This window comes from Haliotis rufescens, unplaced genomic scaffold (genome assembly GCF_023055435.1).
Source record: "Haliotis rufescens isolate VD_foot unplaced genomic scaffold, xgHalRufe1.0.p SCAF_150, whole genome shotgun sequence".
Taxonomy (NCBI): Eukaryota; Metazoa; Mollusca; class Gastropoda; order Lepetellida; family Haliotidae; genus Haliotis; species Haliotis rufescens.
The window spans coordinates 160,001-186,519 of NW_025963836.1; the positions used below are offsets into that span (position 1 = coordinate 160,001).

Consider the following 26,519-nt stretch of genomic DNA (forward strand, 5'->3'; position numbering starts at 1 on the left):
ATGATAGCGAGTTTTGCTGAATCAGGACAGATATGAATGAATGTCGTTGAGAAATAAATCATCGTCAGCCAATTACTCTGGGCATATGGCGTGTGACCTCATGCACATAGAATCGCCTCCATGATACACACATAGCTCTTGAGATCAGTTACAAACGTATACTATTTTAGAAAGAAGCCAATCTCAAACTGTTTACATCAGATAAAGGAGGCGCTGTCAGTTCGGCATGTTAAGCTACGAAAGGCATCGAGCATCACAACACCGAAGCATCTTTTTTGAAATCATCATAAGAAACCATGTTCATGTAGTTTAGCGAGCATAACACCCCATAGATATTCTGCCTGATCTGGTAAATGGTTACCTAGACACCAGGGCCGAAGGTGTGAGTGAGTGGGTTTGGTTTACCGCTGGTTTGAACAAGTCTCACACGCTTACCAGTTTGAAATCCACAAGCACCGGTATGGAGCTGACAAACCCAGAAACGTAAACGGGTGAACCAGGATTCGAACCCACGACCATTGGTTTTTGACGTGTCCACGGAATGCAACACTGCACACGTAATTCCGGCGCCTTGATTGACCACCCTGGGCCACCCTGACACAAAACACAGTGTGGACCCCCGTCTTCAAGCCGGTAGTTGTTGTTTTAATCGTCACAGGGACTTCAGTTTAGTTGGCTCATACTCACGCTATTTCACTGATGAAGTTGATTTATTGCATGACTTGACAGTATTTGTGCTGACTGAGCATATCCGTTAGAGTGATAGAGTGTCCTTGTCAGTCTTCATGATGGAAAATCGATACAACATATATATATATCAATCACACTTTCACACACATCATATTTATTACCTTGCATTTTGGTTGCTCTGCTGTGAGTTAGCACGCAAAAAGACCTAGACCAAATATATATAAATCGCAGAGTGATCGGGATCATGCAACAGATCTCAATCTTTCCGATTATCAGATAGCAAATAGCTTTGCGCTGTACACTCTACTGTAGCCGATCCCACAGCTTTGCGATGTACACTCTACTGTAGCCGATCCCACAGCTTTGCGCTGTACACTCTACTGTAGCCGATCCCACAGCACAGTCTCTGTGTTCACGTCTCACTTTACCCCAAGCAGTGACGCTGAACAATGGTGCAGTGTAGGTGCAAACAAAGAAACCGTCAAACAGAAACGGTGGCCTTTGTATATCCGGACGGGAATGGGAATTGGAGTTTTATTTTTAGCAATTCTCCTTGATCAATCTAGAATCGACAAACGTGTGTAGATCGGTTACAATGACACAACGAATATCTGATTAGTGGACAGCTTCGACATTGAAAATTTCCGCGTAACCTTCTGAGTCATTCTTTGCTTCTCTTTTCCTTGTTTAGACTAAGTTCCTAACCATCCATTCTTTGTAACTAAATAAAAGGCTACTTGGTATATCTTGCTTGCAACTAAGATTGTCCAAAACCCATATAATGGTCTGTAATCTCAGCAAGGGATATTCTCTTTTTCTATGTGACCAGATGATGACGTCCTTAATGACAATGCAAAGATAAAGTATGTGACTTGATGCTGTATTATGGTGCCAATAGTACAGTCATATCCGACAACCAGGCAGATCGAACGGCGTTAAAACATGGTAGCCATCAGCAAGTATATGAAACGGCGATCTTCTCTGTCCTTGAATGCCCACAGACAGAAAACCATCTTATAAGATTATCTCTTCTGGCCTTGAATCCCTACAGACAGAAAACATGTGATACGGCAATCTCTTCTGTCCTTGAATCCCTACAGACATAACTTCCAGTGATAAGGGGATATCTGCTCTCCTTTAATCCCTGAAAACAGAAACTCCTGTGATAACAGGATCTCTTCTGTCCTTGAATCCTCACAGACACAAAAAACATGTGATACGGGGATATCTGCTGTCATTGAATCCCTACAGACAGGAACCATGTTATATGAGGATCTCGTCTGTCCTTGAATCTCTGCAGTCAGACAGGCATGTGATACGGAGATCACTTCCGTCCTTGAATCCCTACAGACAGAAAACCATATGATACGGCAATCTATTATGTCCTTGAATCCCTACAGACAGAAAATCATGTCATATGGCGATCTCTTCTGTCCTTGAATCCCTACAATCCCCTGTGACTGTGGTCACCAGTACAATGGAGAAACCCCAGACTCAAAGAACATCCGACCTCTGTTAACAAACTCGACCTGGCATCCGCTATTTCCGAACACATCCTGAAGAACCCAAACCATACTTATGATCACGATGTTTGGATTGTCGGGTCCAGACTAGATGAATAACAGACCGACGTCACATAGATGGATTATTGCTCTGTGTGTCGATAAAAAACAATCAAACAAACAAACCAGCCTATGAGATATTTTTGGAAAACTGCCCTACCGAAAACACTGTGCACAGGGCCACGTGGCCGCCCCACAGACGTGAATATTAGTCAAGTATATTGATCTACTGAAACGTGGTGACAATAGATACAGTAAAATACCTATCTTCAGAGGCCCAGGTCAATTTGACAAAAATTAAAGCAAATGCCATCCATGCTATATAATATGAAGGAAGTGGTCAGTGTCAAATACAAAAATAAAGTGGTGAAAGCAAAAGTTTCAGAGATGGGCTAGGCAGGGAATCAGGGATGATGAGCGATCCCCACATGAAAACTGGTCTAAAATGATGAACAAGCCCGAAACCAAATGTGCGAGAGACCAATTGTGTGAGAGACCAAATGGGTATCAGACACGCAAACACACAACTGTCTTCATACATATAGTCCAACTCACTTTCAGGAGACCACAGACAAGTCAATACCAGTCCACGGTATGCCGGAAGTTTACACACCACACGGGTATCTACATATAAATATAATAACTTCCTGACGACAGCTAAGGTTAAATAGTACCACATACCTGACGACCAATCACTGCCCCAAACCATACAAGGAGCGTTCCCTGAATGTCAGCAGAAACAACAAAACACATATATAATCATTACTAAACATAAAGTACACAGTGCCATATAACAATACGAAATGGAATTTCTAATCGGAATTACAATTCCCTCCCACTGGTTTATACACCTGAACGAGAAATAAGTGAGACCGCCTCATCTGTTTCATATTCAGACCTATGCATAAAGATTCAGAGTGAAAGACAAACAACACTCTCCACAAGACTGTATGACAAGAGGGATGTTTTCAACTTTCCAATAGTCAACCTTCCCTTTATGTCGAGAAATAGTCCAGCAGTACCAGTCTTTGGTATCCACATTTCACTTTTTCAGTTTTTTTTTCTACCAAAGAACGTTATAACACTCTTGCTCAAAAGTTGCTGCACCATGTAAAGCTGTTAAAAGATGTTAGGCTGGACATGTGGAGGACATATCCAAATGTGCCGCATCAATATTTTGTTCTGGTGAATAATTGACTTGCCTTTGCATGTGTTCTGTGACGGGTCATGGTGGAATAATACGTGGATAATACTTCATGCTCATGATAGCCACAAGAAGATGGCCGTACGTGTACAATGAAAATGAAGTATGTAATGATGAGTTAACATTTTTTCCTATTTTGTCACTATTCACAGGTTCTCCTTCATAGAAATACGACATTTGCAGAATCAGGGCTTTAAAACACGCCATGCTTCCTGTGCAACTATGTGTTTACCTTGTTATATAGAAACACATAATGTAAAATTGCATATATGTCCGGCTTCTATATGCCATATTGTGTATGAATATTACAATTCTCTAATGCTACATGGAAATATGCATATGCAAAAGCACAATAGTTATTTCATTTGATGATACAGCAATCAAGTCAAAGCTAATGATATATTCGAGGAGGGGTGATCACGTGGTGTGGATATTGTAGAATATTTGTCAACTTGCATACATATATTGTCTAGTGAACAACATTGATTCATCGTTGCCTCCTTCTGTTTTCATGTGTGTTTCACCAACCGTCGAAAGGTCAATTTTAGAAAGCAGCAAATGTTTGTTAGATATCACTAAAATTGACATGGTTTGGGGAAATGTATTTTAAAGTACGTGAGGTTATTGTAGCCACAACAAGGATCTACTGTATGAAATAATCATTGATAAATATTAAGCAATAAACTACATGTAATCAGTGATCGTTTATCTTGAAGAAGCACATCCTTGTCAATGTTGTTTTAAAAGTAATTTCTGTCTGGTGTCGGTTGTATAACATCACTGCAAGTCTACAACCTTTGTAATTGCGGCTTTCCAGAGGTGCTGCTGTTTACAGAAACATCGGTTCTGCAGAAACAAATAATCGCCTAAAGCAGAAGTGCGCTATGATTTTAATACAAAATAGAACAACATTACTGCCCAATTGTTTTAACAACAGGAGCTTCAACACCCGTCAAACATTTAAGGTAAATAGCATGATTCTACATTTCTAACCATGTAGGGTCTCTTCACAATCTCTTGTAGTAGTAATATATGTGTTCGAAGTTGGTCAAATTGCCACAAGAATATCACATCTTTCTACATAAATAGAAACGACAAAGCATCATCCATATGAAATCTCCTCTTGAATGTATGTGTTTTTAGATGGTAATACTAAAGACAACAGTAGACGCAAATACTGTTTGGCAATCACACATATTTCCAATCTGATTATTACATCATTTGGCTGCCAAATCTAAAAATAATTGAAATTGTGAAGAACTATATCTCTGTAGGGAGATATAAAATAACTATTGGCTGCAATAGCCCAGGCCAGTACTTCCACATTGTAACCGTGCAGATCCTGGTTAGAATAGGTCTTCATCAGCCCATGCTTGCCGTAAAAGGCGACTATGCCATTTGTAAAAGGCGAGTAATGGGATCGGGTGGCCAGGCTCGCTGACTTGGTTGATGCATGTCATCAATCCCAATTGCGTGGATTGATGCTCATAATGTCAATCACTGGATTGTCTGGTCCATACTCGATTATTTACAGACTGCCGTCATATAGCTGGAATATTGCTAAGTGCGGCGTTAAACAACAAACCAACCAATCAACCTTCCATTTTGCTTATGGACGGTAACCAGTTGAACGTATGTATAGATAAGTTTTTCAGTCAATACTAATACAGCATTTAATGTACAATATAAACCTTGTTATAGTTTTCAGTGTAGAGTGTGTCTCTGTGGACACAAGGTGTGACTTTTCCATTCTTACCAAATTTGTCATAAGTTCATTCCATGGAGTCACTGTCTTGTCTGGTTTACGTTCTAGTTGCTTTTTTATGTATTTGTCTGCTTCCAAACTAAAGCACGAGAGTAAAGGCATCGTCTCCCGTGTTGTCAACTAAAGTCAGATATGTGCCTTTATTGTATTTGAGTACTGCAGCTTGCTGGTGTAGAGCTGCCGTCATTCCAGGTGTCACACCAATATTGTCCTTTCAGTTGATATCGAAATAATCAATGGCATATTTTAATATTACAAGTTGTCCGTGATGACGAGCAAGATGTAGAATATTATGTCAGTCATCGTCGAGGAGAGTACGGTCAGCACTGCAGAACACCAAGTATCTGTACACGGCAATGTGACCTCAGCGGACTGCTCTCGTCAGAGGAGTCTCGCCATTCCTTCCACTAGTGTTGATGTCAAAGTTGTCAATAACATCCTCTACAGTGGCCTCATTAGAGCCTAAGGGAAACTTGCCGGTTTTTATTCAGATGATACACATCTGACCTTATGTCTGCCTTCATAAGGGCACTCCATGGTGTGACGTTCCTCTCTGACTCTCTACCTGATGACAGCTTTTCTATGATTTGCTTGCAGTCTACTTTAAGGGCAAGATTTAAGGCGTCATCGCCTTCATTGTCAACTAGTAACAAATCTGCGTCTCTACTTTGCAGGTATTCAAATACTGCAACTTTACCATACAGTACCGATGTCATGATGCATGTTAAACCAGCCTTGTCTTTAGTGTTTATATCAAACCTGTCTGAGATGTGTTTCACAACATCAAGGTGACCATATGTACAAGCAAGATGTAGAAGGGTGAGCCCATCATTGTCCACCAGAGTATCGTCAGCTGAACGAGACATCAGGAACTTCAGCACACTAATGTGGCCTCCAATAACAGCCCTCATCAGAGGTGTGGAACCATTCCTTCCCCTGGTGTTGATGTCAAAGATGTCAATGACCTTCCTTACTATGGCCTTGTTACCACCTTGACTTGCTGCATGAAGAACATTATCATTCTGCGGAGTAGTCAGGGATGGAATGCTCCCATTTGATGCAAGCAGATCATAAGCATCCATCTTTCCACTGAGAGCTGCCATCATTATTGGTGTCCACCCGTCTTGTCCAGGACCATTAACGTCAAACTTTTGCAAGAGGTACTTTATGATGAAATGGTTTCCCCCCTGACAAGCAAGATGCAGTAAATTGTTCCTGGTGTGATCAAGCAGATTCAACTCATCTTGTTGTGATACAAGCAGATTGAATACATTCTTCTGACCAGCCCTAGCTGCATGCATTACTGGTGTCAAGCCATTCTGTCCCTTCTCATTAATGTCCAATATCTCCCGAAAGCAGAAGTGCGCTATGATTTTAATACAAAATAGAACAACATTACTGCCCAATTGTTTTAACAACAGGAGCTTCAACACCCGTCAAACATTTAAGGTAAATAGCATGATTCTACATTTCTAACCATGTAGGGTCTCTTCACAATCTCTTGTAGTAGTAATATATGTGTTCGAAGTTGGTCAAATTGCCACAAGAATATCACATCTTTCTACATAAATAGAAACGACAAAGCATCATCCATATGAAATCTCCTCTTGAATGTATGTGTTTTTAGATGGTAATACTAAAGACAACAGTAGACGCAAATACTGTTTGGCAATCACACATATTTCCAATCTGATTATTACATCATTTGGCTGCCAAATCTAAAAATAATTGAAATTGTGAAGAACTATATCTCTGTAGGGAGATATAAAATAACTATTGGCTGCAATAGCCCAGGCCAGTACTTCCACATTGTAACCGTGCAGATCCTGGTTAGAATAGGTCTTCATCAGCCCATGCTTGCCGTAAAAGGCGACTATGCCATTTGTAAAAGGCGAGTAATGGGATCGGGTGGCCAGGCTCGCTGACTTGGTTGATGCATGTCATCAATCCCAATTGCGTGGATTGATGCTCATAATGTCAATCACTGGATTGTCTGGTCCATACTCGATTATTTACAGACTGCCGTCATATAGCTGGAATATTGCTAAGTGCGGCGTTAAACAACAAACCAACCAATCAACCTTCCATTTTGCTTATGGACGGTAACCAGTTGAACGTATGTATAGATAAGTTTTTCAGTCAATACTAATACAGCATTTAATGTACAATATAAACCTTGTTATAGTTTTCAGTGTAGAGTGTGTCTCTGTGGACACAAGGTGTGACTTTTCCATTCTTACCAAATTTGTCATAAGTTCATTCCATGGAGTCACTGTCTTGTCTGGTTTACGTTCTAGTTGCTTTTTTATGTATTTGTCTGCTTCCAAACTAAAGCACGAGAGTAAAGGCATCGTCTCCCGTGTTGTCAACTAAAGTCAGATATGTGCCTTTATTGTATTTGAGTACTGCAGCTTGCTGGTGTAGAGCTGCCGTCATTCCAGGTGTCACACCAATATTGTCCTTTCAGTTGATATCGAAATAATCAATGGCATATTTTAATATTACAAGTTGTCCGTGATGACGAGCAAGATGTAGAATATTATGTCAGTCATCGTCGAGGAGAGTACGGTCAGCACTGCAGAACACCAAGTATCTGTACACGGCAATGTGACCTCAGCGGACTGCTCTCGTCAGAGGAGTCTCGCCATTCCTTCCACTAGTGTTGATGTCAAAGTTGTCAATAACATCCTCTACAGTGGCCTCATTAGAGCCTAAGGGAAACTTGCCGGTTTTTATTCAGATGATACACATCTGACCTTATGTCTGCCTTCATAAGGGCACTCCATGGTGTGACGTTCCTCTCTGACTCTCTACCTGATGACAGCTTTTCTATGATTTGCTTGCAGTCTACTTTAAGGGCAAGATTTAAGGCGTCATCGCCTTCATTGTCAACTAGTAACAAATCTGCGTCTCTACTTTGCAGGTATTCAAATACTGCAACTTTACCATACAGTACCGATGTCATGATGCATGTTAAACCAGCCTTGTCTTTAGTGTTTATATCAAACCTGTCTGAGATGTGTTTCACAACATCAAGGTGACCATATGTACAAGCAAGATGTAGAAGGGTGAGCCCATCATTGTCCACCAGAGTATCGTCAGCTGAACGAGACATCAGGAACTTCAGCACACTAATGTGGCCTCCAATAACAGCCCTCATCAGAGGTGTGGAACCATTCCTGCCCCTGGTGTTGATGTCAAAGATGTCAATGACCTTCCTTACTATGGCCTTGTTACCACCTTGACTTGCTGCATGAAGAACATTATCATTCTGCGGAGTAGTCAGGGATGGAATGCTCCCATTTGATGCAAGCAGATCATAAGCATCCATCTTTCCACTGAGAGCTGCCATCATTATTGGTGTCCACCCGTCTTGTCCAGGACCATTAACGTCAAACTTTTGCAAGAGGTACTTTATGATGAAATGGTTTCCCCCCTGACAAGCAAGATGCAGTAAATTGTTCCTGGTGTGATCAAGCAGATTCAACTCATCTTGTTGTGATACAAGCAGATTGAATACATTCTTCTGACCAGCCCTAGCTGCATGCATTACTGGTGTCAAGCCATTCTGTCCCTTCTCATTAATGTCCAATATCTCCCGAAAGCAGAAGTGCGCTATGATTTTAATACAAAATAGAACAACATTACTGCCCAATTGTTTTAACAACAGGAGCTTCAACACCCGTCAAACATTTAAGGTAAATAGCATGATTCTACATTTCTAACCATGTAGGGTCTCTTCACAATCTCTTGTAGTAGTAATATATGTGTTCGAAGTTGGTCAAATTGCCACAAGAATATCACATCTTTCTACATAAATAGAAACGACAAAGCATCATCCATATGAAATCTCCTCTTGAATGTATGTGTTTTTAGATGGTAATACTAAAGACAACAGTAGACGCAAATACTGTTTGGCAATCACACATATTTCCAATCTGATTATTACATCATTTGGCTGCCAAATCTAAAAATAATTGAAATTGTGAAGAACTATATCTCTGTAGGGAGATATAAAATAACTATTGGCTGCAATAGCCCAGGCCAGTACTTCCACATTGTAACCGTGCAGATCCTGGTTAGAATAGGTCTTCATCAGCCCATGCTTGCCGTAAAAGGCGACTATGCCATTTGTAAAAGGCGAGTAATGGGATCGGGTGGCCAGGCTCGCTGACTTGGTTGATGCATGTCATCAATCCCAATTGCGTGGATTGATGCTCATAATGTCAATCACTGGATTGTCTGGTCCATACTCGATTATTTACAGACTGCCGTCATATAGCTGGAATATTGCTAAGTGCGGCGTTAAACAACAAACCAACCAATCAACCTTCCATTTTGCTTATGGACGGTAACCAGTTGAACGTATGTATAGATAAGTTTTTCAGTCAATACTAATACAGCATTTAATGTACAATATAAACCTTGTTATAGTTTTCAGTGTAGAGTGTGTCTCTGTGGACACAAGGTGTGACTTTTCCATTCTTACCAAATTTGTCATAAGTTCATTCCATGGAGTCACTGTCTTGTCTGGTTTACGTTCTAGTTGCTTTTTTATGTATTTGTCTGCTTCCAAACTAAAGCACGAGAGTAAAGGCATCGTCTCCCGTGTTGTCAACTAAAGTCAGATATGTGCCTTTATTGTATTTGAGTACTGCAGCTTGCTGGTGTAGAGCTGCCGTCATTCCAGGTGTCACACCAATATTGTCCTTTCAGTTGATATCGAAATAATCAATGGCATATTTTAATATTACAAGTTGTCCGTGATGACGAGCAAGATGTAGAATATTATGTCAGTCATCGTCGAGGAGAGTACGGTCAGCACTGCAGAACACCAAGTATCTGTACACGGCAATGTGACCTCAGCGGACTGCTCTCGTCAGAGGAGTCTCGCCATTCCTTCCACTAGTGTTGATGTCAAAGTTGTCAATAACATCCTCTACAGTGGCCTCATTAGAGCCTAAGGGAAACTTGCCGGTTTTTATTCAGATGATACACATCTGACCTTATGTCTGCCTTCATAAGGGCACTCCATGGTGTGACGTTCCTCTCTGACTCTCTACCTGATGACAGCTTTTCTATGATTTGCTTGCAGTCTACTTTAAGGGCAAGATTTAAGGCGTCATCGCCTTCATTGTCAACTAGTAACAAATCTGCGTCTCTACTTTGCAGGTATTCAAATACTGCAACTTTACCATACAGTACCGATGTCATGATGCATGTTAAACCAGCCTTGTCTTTAGTGTTTATATCAAACCTGTCTGAGATGTGTTTCACAACATCAAGGTGACCATATGTACAAGCAAGATGTAGAAGGGTGAGCCCATCATTGTCCACCAGAGTATCGTCAGCTGAACGAGACATCAGGAACTTCAGCACACTAATGTGGCCTCCAATAACAGCCCTCATCAGAGGTGTGGAACCATTCCTTCCCCTGGTGTTGATGTCAAAGATGTCAATGACCTTCCTTACTATGGCCTTGTTACCACCTTGACTTGCTGCATGAAGAACATTATCATTCTGCGGAGTAGTCAGGGATGGAATGCTCCCATTTGATGCAAGCAGATCATAAGCATCCATCTTTCCACTGAGAGCTGCCATCATTATTGGTGTCCACCCGTCTTGTCCAGGACCATTAACGTCAAACTTTTGCAAGAGGTACTTTATGATGAAATGGTTTCCCCCCTGACAAGCAAGATGCAGTAAATTGTTCCTGGTGTGATCAAGCAGATTCAACTCATCTTGTTGTGATACAAGCAGATTGAATACATTCTTCTGACCAGCCCTAGCTGCATGCATTACTGGTGTCAAGCCATTCTGTCCCTTCTCATTAATGTCCAATATCTCCCGAAGATATTCTACAATGGCTGTGTTCCCTCCTTGACATGCACAATGTAGAACTGTATCCGTGTAGGCATCTATCAGTTTCAGGTCAGCGTCCTTTGACACGAGAAAGTCAAAGACATGTATTTTGCCTGCCAAAGCTACCTCCATTATTGCTGTTCTCTCGATGTGAGCCCGACTGTTGATCTCATACTCTGGAAGTAAACATTCCATAATGGACATATTTCCACCTATACATGCTAAATTAAATACAGTATTTTTGTAGTCATCCTTCAGGGAAATATCAGCCCCATTTGAGACAAGCAGGTCAAACGCCCTCCTTCGTCCATTGACAGCTGCATACATCACAGCCGTCTTGCCATCCTGTCCGCAACTGTTGATGTCACACAGTCGAAGCATATGCTCTATGATGAACCTGTTTCCTCCCTGACATGCAAGGTGGAGGATGTTGTTACCGTGGTCGTCAGTCATAGTGAGATCCGCTTCCTTTGAAACAAGCAAGTTGAACAGATGTCTGTTTCCAAAACGACCTGCAATCATCACTGGTGTGCAACCATTCCTTCCCCGGGTATTGATGTCAAGCCTTTGAAGAATGCACTCAACAATAGTCTTGTCTCCGCCATTACATGCGAAATGTAGCACACTGTCTCTGTAGTCATCTATCACTTTCACATCGGAGTTCTTTGAGACAAGAAAATTAAAAACACTCTTGTTTCGAGCACAAGCTGCCTTCATGATTGCTGTTCTCCCATTGTCATCCACACTGTTGAGATCAACATTTGGAAATAGTTGTTCCACAATTGAACTGTTTCCACCTAGACATGCTAAATGAAATACAGAATTGTTGTAGTCATCCTTCAGTAAAACATCAGCCTTGTTTGAGACAAGCAGGTCAAATACACTTTTCAGTCCATTGACAGCTGCATACATCACAGCCGTCCTTCCATCCTGTCCTCGACTGTTGATGTCAAACAGTGGAAGCAGATGCTCTATGATGAACCTGTTTCCTCCCTGACATGCAAGATGTAGCATGTTGTTACCGTGGTCGTCAGTCGGTCTGAGATCTACTTGTTTTGAAACAAGCAAGTTGAAAGGATCTAATTTTCCAAAGCGAGCTGCGACCATGACCGGGGTCCAAGCATTCCTTCCTCGAGTATTGAGGTCAACTCTGGTCAGGAGATGTTCCACAATGGCTGCATCCCCTCCCTCGCAGGCAAAATGAAGCACCGTGTCATTGTTGTCGTCAGTCAGTTTAAGATCAACGTCCTGTGACACAAGCAATTTGAAAATATGACTTTGGCCTGACCAGGCAGCATTCATAATTGCAGTTCTCCCGTGGTCACCCCGACTATTGATCTCATACTTTGGAAGTAAATATTCAACGATGGACATATTTCCACCTGCACATGCTAAATTACATACTGAATTGTTGTAGTCATCCTTCAGGGATAAATCAGCCCTCTTTGACACAAGCAGGTCAAACACGTTCTTCTCTCCATTGGCAGCTGCGTACATTACTGGCGTCCATCCATTATTTCCACAAGCATTTATATCAAACCTTGTCAGTAGATATTTCACAATGGAGACATGTCCACCATGGCATGCAAGATGAAGGATATTGTTGTTGTTGTCATCTTTCGGGTAAAGATCAGCCTTTGCCTCCACAAGCAGGTGAAATGCATGCGCTGCTCCATTGACTGCTGCCTTCATTACAGGTGTCCAACCATGACTTCCTGGAACATCAATGTCAAAGTCTGTAAGTAGAATTTGGGGTACATCATCAAGGAGGCAGGCCAAGTGAAGGAGGCTGTTGTTGTCATCATCAGTCAAAGAGATGTCTGCACTGTGTGACATGAGAAGGTTGAATATGTCCCTCCTCCCAGACAATAGTGCACACATTATAGGTGTCATGCCATTTTCCCCATGACAATCTCTATCTGTTAATGGCAACAACGAATTAACAATGGACTCATTTGCATACATACATGCCAGATGAAGAACAGTGTTGTTGTTCCTATCTTGTAATGTTAAATCAGTTGTCTTCTTCTTGACAAGATAGTGCAAGAGGTCATTCTTTCCAGAGAAAACTGCACACATAACTGGTGTCATGTCATTCATTCCTCGGCAATTGACATGCCAAGCTGTACCTTTCGTCATCACTCTTTCCACATACTCCACTATTGACATATCCCCATATTCACAAGCCAAATGGAATAGGTCGTTGTTCGAGGAATCACATAATGTGATATCAGCTTGACCTTTGACGAGAAGTTTCAAAGTATCCATCTGTCCACCAGTTACAGCGAACATAGCGGGCGTCCAGCCATTCACAGCACGTCTATTGATGTCACAGTGAGGGAGAAATCTTTCAGTGATGTCATTGTTCCCAGAGAAACAGGCAAAATGGAGAACGCTGTGCTTAGAATCAGAAGACATAGTGCCTACATCTTTAAGCATTTGGTACACTTTATCTTCTATGTCTTTCCTTTTCCATATGGGATGCATGATGTACCTACTGAAAGTGCCAGCAACAACAGCTTCAGCCAGCCTGGCAGCAATGGTGTCACTGTAGGCATCTGAGAAATGCATGACATTCTGTTCTACATGAGCATTGTTGTGTTGCTGGTTAGGTACATGCTCACAAATAAACTTTATACTGCAGTTATGAAGGACAAGCTCTGGCCTAGTATTCAATAACGCAGACATGCATGTGTCATGTATAAGAGGATGGAATAATGAGACAAGAGTTAAAACCCGTTTCAGGTCTGCATCAGATTCAGTCTCCAGTTGCCTGATTTTCACTTCACCATCACACATTGACTTCAGCAGCAGTTTAAGGGACTGGTCATCAAGTTGACTTGTGTCCTGATGAAAAGCACGTTGAAGATAGAACAGAGACCTTTCAAAAAACGTTTCCTTGAGCTCTTGAAAAGGCATGTGTGTTGAGAAAAGTTTGCATGCCAGAGGAAAACCAACAGTTTCCTCGTATGAAATAATTGTAGTCACATCAACGTCAGTTTCACAGTTATAGTGACTTTTGTGTTTCAACCATATGGCCTTCTTCTCTTCCATTTTCTTTGATTTGGTCAAGTCTACCACTGAAGAGTTTTGGAAAAATATATGGCCTTCAAGTTTTGACATTGCACATTCAAGGTTGTTGCTATCTGTGGTGAATATAACATACAGGTTTGGTTGGTCGGTCCTCCTCTGTTCCGCCCCTCGTGTTTGCTGGAGACTCTGGTATCTTGTTTCCAACTTGGTTTTCCATTGTTCAAGATGTCCATGGAGCTCATAGAGAACTTGTCTCAGGCGATGCACATCCATAGATCCACCCTTCTGAAATATGTCATCGAATATGACACACACGTCCTTGCCCTGACCTAGGCAATCAGACAACTGAAGAGTCCCAACATCCTCAACCAGTACCAGCTCATACCCCTGCTTCCTGTATTCAGCTCCCAACATCAGGGCCATGGATGTTTTACCTTCTCCTGGAGCACCGCTTATTGTCACATGGCCAAACCTATTCAACTTCTCTTTCACCTCTTTGAAACTCTCAGTTTCAATGAATAGGCCCTTGATATCCTCTATCTGGCATGGCAGATCTGTTTAGGTAAAACAAACAAATAGTAAAATTATATATTCTTGTTAAATGGTGAATCTTGAGAGAAACACATTTCCTAAAGGACATTGTCTTCGCTTGTCCAATAATATAATGTTGAATGTACGACGAGTATGTACACATGTGTCTTTGCTACAGTAAATGTCTTCCATCCAGCAATTTGTTCATTGACTTCAAAATGTCAGGTAATACGTATATCAGCTGATTCAAACAAAATGAGACTGGATTTAAGACAGATTGACTGAAATGAATTAGACTCCTTTATTTATTTTTCTCAAACTAATTTGGATATATTTTCATCTTTTGAAGATTGAAGTAACTTTAATATATATAATGCCTGATTCTGCATACTGACTGTATCATATACACATACTGCTACATTGACTGAATCATATACACATACTGCTACATTGACTGAATCATATACACATACTGCTACATTGACTGAATCATATACACATACTGCTACATTGACTGTATCATATGCACATACTGCTACATTGACTGAATCATATACACATACTGCTACATTGACTGTATCATATACACATATTGCTACATTGACTGTATCATATACACATACTGCTATATTGACTGTATCATATACCCATGCTGCTACATTGACTGTATCATATACGCATACTGCTACATTGACTGTATCATATGCACATGCTGCTAAATTGACTGTATCATATACACATACTGCTACATTGACTGTATCATATACACATACTGCTACATTGACTGTATCATATACACATACTGCTACATTGACTGTAGCACATACACATACTGCTACATTGACTGTATCATATACACATACTGCTACATTGACTGAATCATATACACATACTGCTACATTGACTGTATCATATACACATATTGCTACATTGACTGTATCATATACACATACTGCTACATTGACTGTAGCACATACACATACTGCTACATTGACGGCATCATATACACATACTGCTACATTGACTGTATCATATACACATAGTGCTACATTGACTGTATCATATACACATACTGCTACATTGACTGTATCATATACACATACTGCTACATTGACTGTATCATATACACATGCTGCTAAATTAACTGTAGCACATACACATACTGCTACATTGACTGTATCATATACACATACTGCTACATTGACTGTATCATATACACATACTGCTACATTGACTGTAGCACATACACATACTGCTACATTGACTGTACCATATACACATACTGCTACATTGACTGAATCATATACGCATACTGCTACATTGACTGTATCATATACACATATTGCTACATTGACTGTATCATATACACATACTGCTACATTGACTGTAGCACATGCACATACTGCTACATTGACTGCATCATATACACATACTGCTACATTGACTGTATCATATACACATACTGATACATTGACTGTATCATATACACATACTGCTTCATTGACTGTATCATATACACATACTGATACATTGACTGTATCATATACACATACTGCTACATTGACTGTATCATATACACATACTGCTACATTGACTGTAACATATACACATACTGCTACATTGACTATATCATATACACATACTGCTACATTGCCTGTATCATATACACATACTGCTACATTGACTGTATCATATACACATACTGCTACATTGACTGTATCATATACACATATTGCTACATTGACTGTATCATATACACATACTGCTACATTGACTGCCTCATATACACACACTGCTACATTGACTGTATCATATACATATACTGCTACATTGACTGTATCATATACACATACTGATTCATTGACTGTATCATATACACATACTGATACATTGACTGTATCATATACACATACTGCTACATTGACTGTATCATATACACATACTGCTACATTGACTGTATCATATACACATACTGCTACATTGCCTGTATCATATACACATAGTGCTACATTGACTGTAGCACATACACATACTGCTACATTGACTGTATCATATACACATACTGCTACATTGACTGTATCATATACACATACTGCTACATTGACTGTATCATATACACATACTGCTACATTGACTGTATCATATACACATGCTGCTAAATTGACTGTATCATATACACATACTGCTACATTGACTGTATCATATACACATACTGCTACAAACAAGCTGTATACGGAGGAACTCAGTTCATACCTCTTGGTAGCTTCTCTCCGTCTGAATGGCTGCAGAGAGTATCCTCATCCCTTGAAGATGCTGTCAGAACAATAAACTCAATGGATTCACTGTGCATATCTGAGGCTTGTGGGTTGCAGCATTACTCATTTGTTCAGAAGTCAAGAATATAACATGTGTTTTGGAGATTGCCTTGTTTATGTTCCATAAAGCTAAAAATTGGAATAGACTGAAACAATTGCGTCTATTGTATTACAACGTATACAATTGAGTGAGAGAGTATTGTTTTAAGGAGCCTTGGCAATATTCCAGCACTATCACGGCGGGGAACACCAGAAATGGGCTTCACATATTGTACCCATGTCGGTAATCGAACCCGGGTCTTCGGCGTGATGAGCGAACACTCTAACCACCAGGCTAGCCGACCGCCCCAAACAAAGTATTCAAGAAAGCAACAATGTCACTTTAAAGTACTCTATATTCCTTAATTAGCCGCAAATTAACCGCATCAATAACTAAAAGAGTGTACTCACTGCACTGACCTGCTTCAGGCTGCTTCTCGATCAAGGACACTGGAATTTTACGTTTTATATTATTTTACTATCAAATGAAACATTTGAAAATATTATGATTATTTTTTAATTGAACAGGAGCAGTATTCTGGGGTACAGTTACATCCTGATATCATACAAGTTTTATTTTTGCTCTTTGCACATGATTCGACTTTAATTTCAGACACTATAGAAGACGACTTGTAATTTTTGTCAGAAAGGTGGGCGGCTGAATAATAGGGAAAAATGGTTTGTGAATGGACAACTTGTGGAAGTCACACAAGGATATACATTTTTAGGTTTGTTTTTTAGCAGCAGGCTGTCATGGACAGAAGCTTTTTGCAATATCGCTGTTCAAGCTAGAGTGGTATTAATCAACTTACTAAAAAACATCAATTTTATTGTTAAAAGCCTTATTCTCAAAATACTCTTTTCAGATTATTTGACGCTAGGATATCACTTATGCTATAATAAGGGCATTCCATAAAATGAAAGAACTTGAGAAAGTTGATTTATATGTGTGTATATGTATGTATAAGTGGTTATCGAATGTTAAACGATATACACCGAGTAGCGTTGTATTGTGTGAATTTGGCAGATTCCACTTACTTCTCAATGCAGCGATGAGAGCAACTAGCTTGAGGCGAGTACTAATAATTGCCTATATTGCTTCATTCAACATAAATTAGTGACATTTTAGTCAAAAAGGGTTTGTAATACCCTTTAGGTCAATACTCAGATATGCACATGATTTTCATATGGTGACATATTGCATTGTTGGGGGTGGGGTGTGCAGGGTGTATTAGAAGTGCTGTTAGGCAACAGACACATCCTCTCTTTCTTGTGAATTGTGGTAGTGGCGGGTGCTGACGGTATATTAAGACATTATTCTTTGAACGCAAACCTGGCGCCACCTGGTATGTTACAGTGGTAATGCGTTAGCAGTTGGATGAAGCGCTCACATTTTAGAGTAACCTCCCTTGGTATATATACTTAGTCAAAACTCCGTCCCAGCGAATGACACCCCCATTACCTCCCGGTACAAAGAGTGAGTAGGGAGCTTGTATACATATGTCGTTACACCCGGAAGTGATTACCCGGAGCGAATCGTTTCTGGAAGGTCAGGTGTACCTCTATAAGGACAATTTGAGGGCGATTCAATGTCTCCTTCTACTTCACTTGCGATGTATATCAGAAACACTGACTTTATTCTGCCTGCTTCCAACACTGTTTACTGTTTACATACCCATTGTATTGCCCTTTTCACGATTGTAAACCTAACCCTGTGTGGTTCACTATTATTTGTTGATAGTTCATTGATCTTGTGTGGTTATTTACTGATTTCACAAGAATAAATGTTAGGTATGCACTGTTTTCTCGTTTAACCTTCACGTTTCAATCAATTAGGATTCAAGACATACACATCACTTATTTTCAAATATCCATTCATATAATTTTCCTTATTTCATTTGCGGAGTAATATGCTTCAACAGATAACCCGGACTGATTAGTCTCTAAAGTTCAATATTATGTCCAATGGTCGCTATATACGTTTACATAAAAAAAATGTTTTCGATCTTTATACTTTTTATATTCATCTCTGTATTGTCTTTTCCCTTCCGTGGAAGATGATTCAAGACTGATTGTGGTCTGGTGTTGATGTTAATGATCTTCAGTACCTCAGGGAAGTAAATGATTCAGGAATAGTGTTCAGGGGACACTACAATCAGTAGCAATGGACTTATATATTATACCTGGACATGTGGATACCCGGCCACCTCTATCTTTATTACTTTTGAATGCGCTATACTTACGACGTTCAGCAGGACTGCAAAGAAAATAATACATTTGTCTTACAAAGTATGTTATACTCAGGTGCACATCATTAGAGACAGATATACTTACAGCATGGATCATAACAACACTCAGCTACAATATGGTGATTTATTAATTCTGTACCTTTCATTTCTTCCAGGGAGAATTCATTGTGTTGAGGACGCTGCACAGTCACATATCTAAACGTTTACAAGATGTATTTATTCATGAATCATATACTGTTCACTGCTGTTTTGTCTTTTATGGCCAGTGGATTGTTTCAGCGGATAATCAAGACTATATATGTACCTGTTATCTGAACGCCCCCTTCTCCGTTTTCTGCAAAACATCAGAAGAAAAAAACAAGAATTGCAAGAAATATTTTATATTATTTATGGAAGTCCACACTACATATTGCACTTTTAATACTGACATGGTGTGACCCACCATGAAATAAGTCCGTTATGAGTGAAAGATCACAATTTGACATCGTATTCGTTCAAAACTACAGGTTTTTAGGATCATCTAAATACAATTTACAAGTCAAGCAACAGTTGACATGCATTGCAGAGACACATGGCATCAAACATTTGTATTGCAGAGACACATGTAATCAAACAAATGCATTGCAGAGATACATAGCATCAAACATTTGTATTGCAGAGATACATGGAATCAAATATATGTATTGCAGAGATACATGTCATCAAACATATGTATTGCAGAGATACATGGCATCAAACATCTATTGTAGAGATGCATGACATCAAACATTTGGACTGATTTTTGGCAAAATCCCATTTTTAGTCTTGAAAAACTTACTGTTGTTATCATTTAGATACAACGACTGAATATTCGAATTCTGAAGTATTTTGAAATAATGTTTTTATTACATCTCTAACGAACAAGACAAACTTAATATATGTCTGTACAGTCCTGAGACTTGGTGTACGGAAGTAAGTTGACGTCAAAGCACAATTATATCCTTCCTTACCTGGCGGGTCACATATGTATATTTAAAATATTTCCCACTTAATGCAACATGCACGACGCCTTACACCCTATTAATACTGCAGACTGCGGAAAATGTCAGCAAGGATGAGTTTTGTTTCATTTCATTCAACAGTGACACTCTGAATCATACCCGTGTTGAGTAAAACATACACTTACAGTTTGAGCAACACCACAGCAAGGATGATAGCGACAACGATGATGACGATGAACACAGGGACAAGAATCGCAGCAAGATTCGTGGGTTGTGTTGTGGTGGTGTCGACAGGACCGTTCGTGGTTGAGTCAATAGGACCTTTCGGAGATGCGTCTACTAAAATATGTTTTTAAAAACAAGAATAATAATACACATCTACAATGTAACGAACAATAGTTTAGATTTTTATATAAGTGCTTTTTTTCAAAATCACAACGTTGCTTTGCACAGACACGTGAAGATCCAAGTAGTGTGCAGGTCTTCAGCAACCCATGCTTGTCGTATAAGGCGACTATGCTTGTCATGAGAGGCGACTTACGGGATTGGCTGGTCAGGCTCGCTGACTTGGTTGCTGCATGTCATCGTATCCCAATTGGGTGGATTGATGCTGATGATGTCAATCACTATATTGTCTGGTCCAGACTAGATTATTTACTTATCGGAGTTAAACAACAAACAACAAACAAACTTTTAAAGGCAACAATGACCATTTTAAGGGCAAATACATATGCAACATGCTCTATACCTAAACGCTCATATATATACATACATATACACGCACGCACGCACGCACGCACGCACGCACGCACGCACGCACACACACACACACACACATATATATATATATATATATATATATATATATATATATGGGTGTGTGTGTGGTGTGCGTGAGTGGATATCTTACGTCATAAGAGTAGTATTGCTGTCTCACAGGGACGAGAACAGACATGACATTTTTTTTTTCCAATATCTGACAATATGTAAAACCATGAGCAATATATGTGGCCCACCAGGAGATTAGGGATCCTATGAATGAAAGATCACATTTTCACTTTCCATTACAGTTTAAAACTACAGTATCTTCAGCACACACACATAAAAAAAATCATTATCTTCAATTAATATTTATGACAGAGAAACATGACATCAAACAATTGAACTCAGTTTCCGATTTATAACTGTTTATGTAATAATTGCAGTTTTAAGACTTAGTGTCTGATGAACTGAAAGTAGACCTGTATGCTGAAATGTTTTGAAATAATGTTTTCTATTACATTACGAACTATCGAGAGTGAGATATTTTGGTACAGTCCGACCTCACTCAAGAACGTTGACGTCAAACGTCTTTATGACGTCAAAGCACAGTTGTACCAAAGGTCCGATAAGGTCCCTTCTCCTGGTGGGTCGCATATCATGCATATATCAGAAATCATACTGAGGCAAAAACGAAAGGCAATAAACAACTCCAGAATGTATAGTTGAAATATGCCATGTGCAGCAACAAACACTTGGCATCCTATTATATTTATGTCCAGTATAATTTGATTTGGCTCAGAATTGCAGGGCACTGTGCAGGGTAAATACAATTTATTAAATACACTACTTAAACATACTGAATGAAGTATTTTGCTTATTGGATCAGAACAATATTACGACGCAAATAAAGTAAATCTAGATCAACATCAATCTTAACAGAACTGAATCAATTGAAAATCAAACCTTGTCCAATGTTACAATAGTCGCCTGTATAGTCTCCACTACAACCAAACGTGCAGATTCCATTTTGCCGATTACAGATGTTTCTCAGGCAGTTCTTGCTACAGGCGTGATCACAGAGATCCTCAAACCACCCCGGCACACACCCCTCCGAGCACCTCCCTGTCTCTTTGTGGCAGTGCCTGATGTTTCTCCCTGGATTGGCGATACAGTTGGAAGGGCAGTCTTTGCTGCAGTTTTCTCCATATTTTCCCCAAATGCAGCTCTCTTGACCGTGTGCTGTAAGTAGTGAAAAGTTGAAATAGAAATATGAGGGTCAGACCACATTGACAATCACGTTATAGTTATGAAGTGTATGCAATAGAGCAGTGGTGTCTGGAGTCAACATTTGGAAAAAGGTCTCCCGGAGGTATATCAGGATATATTTGTTATCAACGGAAAGCTTGGAATATATAATCAGGCATGAACATGTCTTAGGAGGTGTTTCCATTGTTTAGAGTTAGTGAGTTTGGTTTAACGTCGTTTGTAACAGTATTCCAATTATATAGCGGCTTGTCAGCTTAATGTGGGAAGAAAGACCGAAGTAATGTAGGTCTCAGACGTTTACCACTTCGGTGAAACCGATGAGCACGGGTATGGTGCTCACAAGCCTTGAAACATACTTGGGGTGAATCATAGGTTTCTGGCGTGCTCAAGGGACGCAACTCGCGGCGCCTTAGACGACTGCCCACCCCCACCCTCCCCCAATTATTTAGAAGGAGCACAACAACTACATAAACATGAATCATTATTTACCATGAATTTGTATTTTACTTAAAACGTAAATGTTTGTGATGCTTCTTGTACTGTTCCTTCAATCAAAAAAATATAAATTGTCAAAGCAGGGTTATGGTCAGGTCAAAACGTATTAAAAGCATAACATTACTTTTTTCTTCATTTAGTTATGTGTTTATTGTAAAGTAAACGTTATGATTTGCTATTGGAGAAAAAAGTGCACAATTGAAAGCAATGACTGCTCCCTTTCTATATGGACAGAGGTGTCAGTCTGTGGTACATGTTGTTACTCTGTCTGGCGCTTAGCATTAAGATGATAAAACAAGGTCTGGTGTGTTGTATTTATATGGACAGAGGTGTTAGTCTGGGGTTCATGTTGTTACCCTGCCTGGCACTTAGCATTAAGATGATAAAACAAGGTCTGGTGTGTTATATTTATATGGACAGAGGTGTTAGTCTGTGGTACATGTTGTTACTCTGTCTGGCACTTAGCATTAAGATGATAAAACAAGGTATGGTGTGTTGTATTTATATGGACAGAGGTGTTAGTCTGTGGTTCATGTTGTTACTCTGTCTGGCACTTAGCATTAAGATGATAAAACAAGGTCTGGTGTGTTGTATTTATATAGACAGATGGTGTTAGTCTGTGGTTCATGTTGTTACTCTGTCTGGCACTTAGCATTAAGATGATAAAACAAGGTCTGGTGTGTTGTATTTATATGGACAGAGGTGTCAGTCTGTGGTACATGTTGTTACTCTGCCTGGCACTTAGCATTAAGATGATAAAACAAGGTCTGGTGTGTTGTATTTATATAGACAGATGGTGTTAGTCTGTGGTTCATGTTGTTACTCTGTCTGGTGCTTAGCATTAAGATGATAAAACAAGGTCTGGTGTGTTGTATTTATATGGACAGAGGTGTTAGTCTGTGGTACATGTTGTTACTCTGTCTGGTGCTTAGCATTAAGATGATAAAACAAGGTCTGGTGTGTTGTATTTATATGGACAGAGGTGTTAGTCTGTGGTACATGTTGTTACTCTGCCTGGTGCTTAGCATTAAGATGATAAAACAAGGTCTGGTGTGTTGTATTTATATGGACAGAGGTGTCAGTATGTGGTTCATGTTGTAACTCTGCCTGGCACTTAGCATTAAGATGATACAACAAGGTCTGGTGTGTTGTATTTATATGGACAGAGGTGTAAGTATGTGGTACATGTTGTAACTCTGCCTGGCACTTAGCATTAAGATGATACAACAAGGTCTGGTGTGTTGTATTTATATGGACAAAGGTGTAAGTCTGTGGTTCATGTTGTTACTCTGATGGGCACTTAGCATTAAGATGATAAAACAAGGTCTGGTGTGTTGTATTTATATGGACAGAGGTGTTAGTCTGTGGTACATGTTGTTACTCTGGCTGGCACTTAGCATTAAGATGATAAAACAAGGTATGGTGTGTTGTATTTATATGGACAGATGGTGTTAGTCTGTGGTTCATGTTGTCACTCTGATGGGCGCTTAGCATTAAGATGATAAAACAAGGTCTGGTGTGTTGTATTTATATGGACAGAGTTGTTAGTCTGTGGTACATGTTGTTACTCTGCCTTGTGCTTAGCATTAAGATGATAAAACAAGGTCTGGTGTGTTGTATTTATATGGACAGAGGTGTTAGTCTGTGGTACATGTTGTTACTCTGGCTGGCACTTAGCATTAAGATGATAAAACAAGGTATGGTGTGTTGTATTTATGTTGACAGATGGTGTTAGTCTGTGGTTCATGTTGTCACTCTGATGGGCACTTAGCATTAAGATGATAAAACAAGGTCTGGTGTGTTGTATTTATATGGACAAAGGTGTAAGTCTGTGGTTCATGTTGTTACTCTGATGGGCACTTAGCATTAAGATGATAAAACAAGGTCTGGTGTGTTGTATTTATATGGACAGAGGTGTTAGTCTGTGGTACATGTTGTTACTCTGGCTGGCACTTAGCATTAAGATGATAAAACAAGGTATGGTGTGTTGTATTTATATGGACAGATGGTGTTAGTCTGTGGTTCATGTTGTCACTCTGATGGGCGCTTAGCATTAAGATGATAAAACAAGGTCTGGTGTGTTGTATTTATATGGACAGAGTTGTTAGTCTGTGGTACATGTTGTTACTCTGCCTTGTGCTTAGCATTAAGATGATAAAACAAGGTCTGGTGTGTTGTATTTATATGGACAGAGGTGTTAGTCTGTGGTACATGTTGTTACTCTGGCTGGCACTTAGCATTAAGATGATAAAACAAGGTATGGTGTGTTGTATTTATGTTGACAGATGGTGTTAGTCTGTGGTTCATGTTGTCACTCTGATGGGCACTTAGCATTAAGATGATAAAACAAGGTATGGTGTGTTGTATTTATATACACAGAGGTGTTAGTCTGTGGTACATGTTGTTACTCTGCGTGGCGCTTAGTATTAAGATGATAAAACAAGGTCTGGTGTGTTGTATTTATATGGACAGAGGTGTTAGTCTGTGGTACATGTTGTTACTCTGCCTGGCACTTAGCATTAAGATGATAAAACAAGGTCTGGTGTATTGTATTTATATGGACAGAGGTGTTAGTCTGTGGTACATGTTGTAACTCAGCCTGGCACTTAGCATTAAGATGATAAAAGAAGGTCTGGTGTGTTGTATTTATATGGACAGAGGTGTTAGTCTGTGGTACATGTTGTCACTCTGTCTGGCACTTAGCATTAAGATGATAAAACAAGGTCTGGTGTGTTGTATTTATATGGACAGAAGGTGTTAGTCTGTGGTTCATGTTGTCACTCTGATGGGCGCTTAGCATTAAGATGATAAAACAAGGTCTGGTGTGTTGTATTATATAGACAGAGGTGTTAGTCTGTGGTACATGTTGTGACTCTGCCTGGCGCTTAGCATTAAGATGATAAAACAAGGTCTGGTGTGTTGTATTTATATGGACAGATGGTGTTAGTCTGTGGTACATGTTGTTACTCTGCCTGATGCTTAGCATTAAGATGATAAAACAAGGTCTGGTGTGTTGTATTTATATGGACAGGGGTGTTAGTCTGTGGTTCATGTTGTTACTCTGCCTGATGCTTAGCATTAAGATGATAAAACAAGGTCTGATGTGTTGTATTTATATGGACAGAGGTGTTAGTCTGTGGTACATGTTGTCACTCTGTCTGGCGCTTAGCATTAAGATGATAAAACAAGGTCTGGTGTGTTGTATTTATATGGACAAAGGTGTAAGTCTGTGGTTCATGTTGTTACTCTGATGGGCACTTAGCATTAAGATGATAAAACAAGGTCTGGTGTGTTGTATTTATATGGACAGAGGTGTTAGTCTGTGGTACATGTTGTTACTCTGGCTGGCACTTAGCATTAAGATGATAAAACAAGGTATGGTGTGTTGTATTTATATGGACAGATGGTGTTAGTCTGTGGTTCATGTTGTCACTCTGATGGGCGCTTAGCATTAAGATGATAAAACAAGGTCTGGTGTGTTGTATTTATATGGACAGAGTTGTTAGTCTGTGGTACATGTTGTTACTCTGCCTTGTGCTTAGCATTAAGATGATAAAACAAGGTCTGGTGTGTTGTATTTATATGGACAGAGGTGTTAGTCTGTGGTACATGTTGTTACTCTGGCTGGCACTTAGCATTAAGATGATAAAACAAGGTATGGTGTGTTGTATTTATGTTGACAGATGGTGTTAGTCTGTGGTTCATGTTGTCACTCTGATGGGCACTTAGCATTAAGATGATAAAACAAGGTATGGTGTGTTGTATT

General features: G+C 39.7%; 2 protein-coding genes across 5 annotated transcripts in view; both read right to left on the reverse strand.

The window, feature by feature from the left end:
* LOC124118651 (ankyrin repeat domain-containing protein 2-like) overlaps window positions 1-6,324 on the reverse strand; it is a 13,814-nt gene extending 7,490 nt beyond the window's left edge. The window contains exon 1 of the mRNA XM_048396530.1: window positions 5,729-6,324. Coding sequence (XP_048252487.1) covers window positions 5,729-6,324 — 596 coding nt within the window. The remainder of the gene's footprint in view (window positions 1-5,728) is intronic.
* Window positions 6,325-7,364: 1,040 nt separating this feature from the next.
* Window positions 7,365-26,519, reverse strand: part of LOC124117599 (serine/threonine-protein phosphatase 6 regulatory ankyrin repeat subunit A-like) — a 28,577-nt gene continuing 9,422 nt past the window's right edge. Inside the window, exons 3-10 of one of the 4 annotated variants that reach the window (XM_048396535.1) lie at window positions 21,956-22,231; window positions 20,416-20,569; window positions 19,555-19,584; window positions 19,245-19,258; window positions 17,413-17,451; window positions 16,901-16,960; window positions 11,066-14,670; window positions 7,365-8,816 (exon numbers count right to left, since the gene is read on the reverse strand). In XM_048396535.1, coding sequence (XP_048252492.1) covers window positions 7,926-8,816; window positions 11,066-14,670; window positions 16,901-16,960; window positions 17,413-17,451; window positions 19,245-19,258; window positions 19,555-19,584; window positions 20,416-20,569; window positions 21,956-22,231 — 5,069 coding nt within the window. In that variant the 3' untranslated portion in view covers window positions 7,365-7,925. Of the gene's footprint in view, window positions 8,817-9,613; window positions 14,671-16,900; window positions 16,961-17,412; window positions 17,452-19,244; window positions 19,259-19,554; window positions 19,585-20,415; window positions 20,570-21,955; window positions 22,232-26,519 lie in introns of those variants that run through there. The other 3 variants (XM_048396534.1, XM_048396536.1, XM_048396537.1) reach the window with 3 other exon arrangements.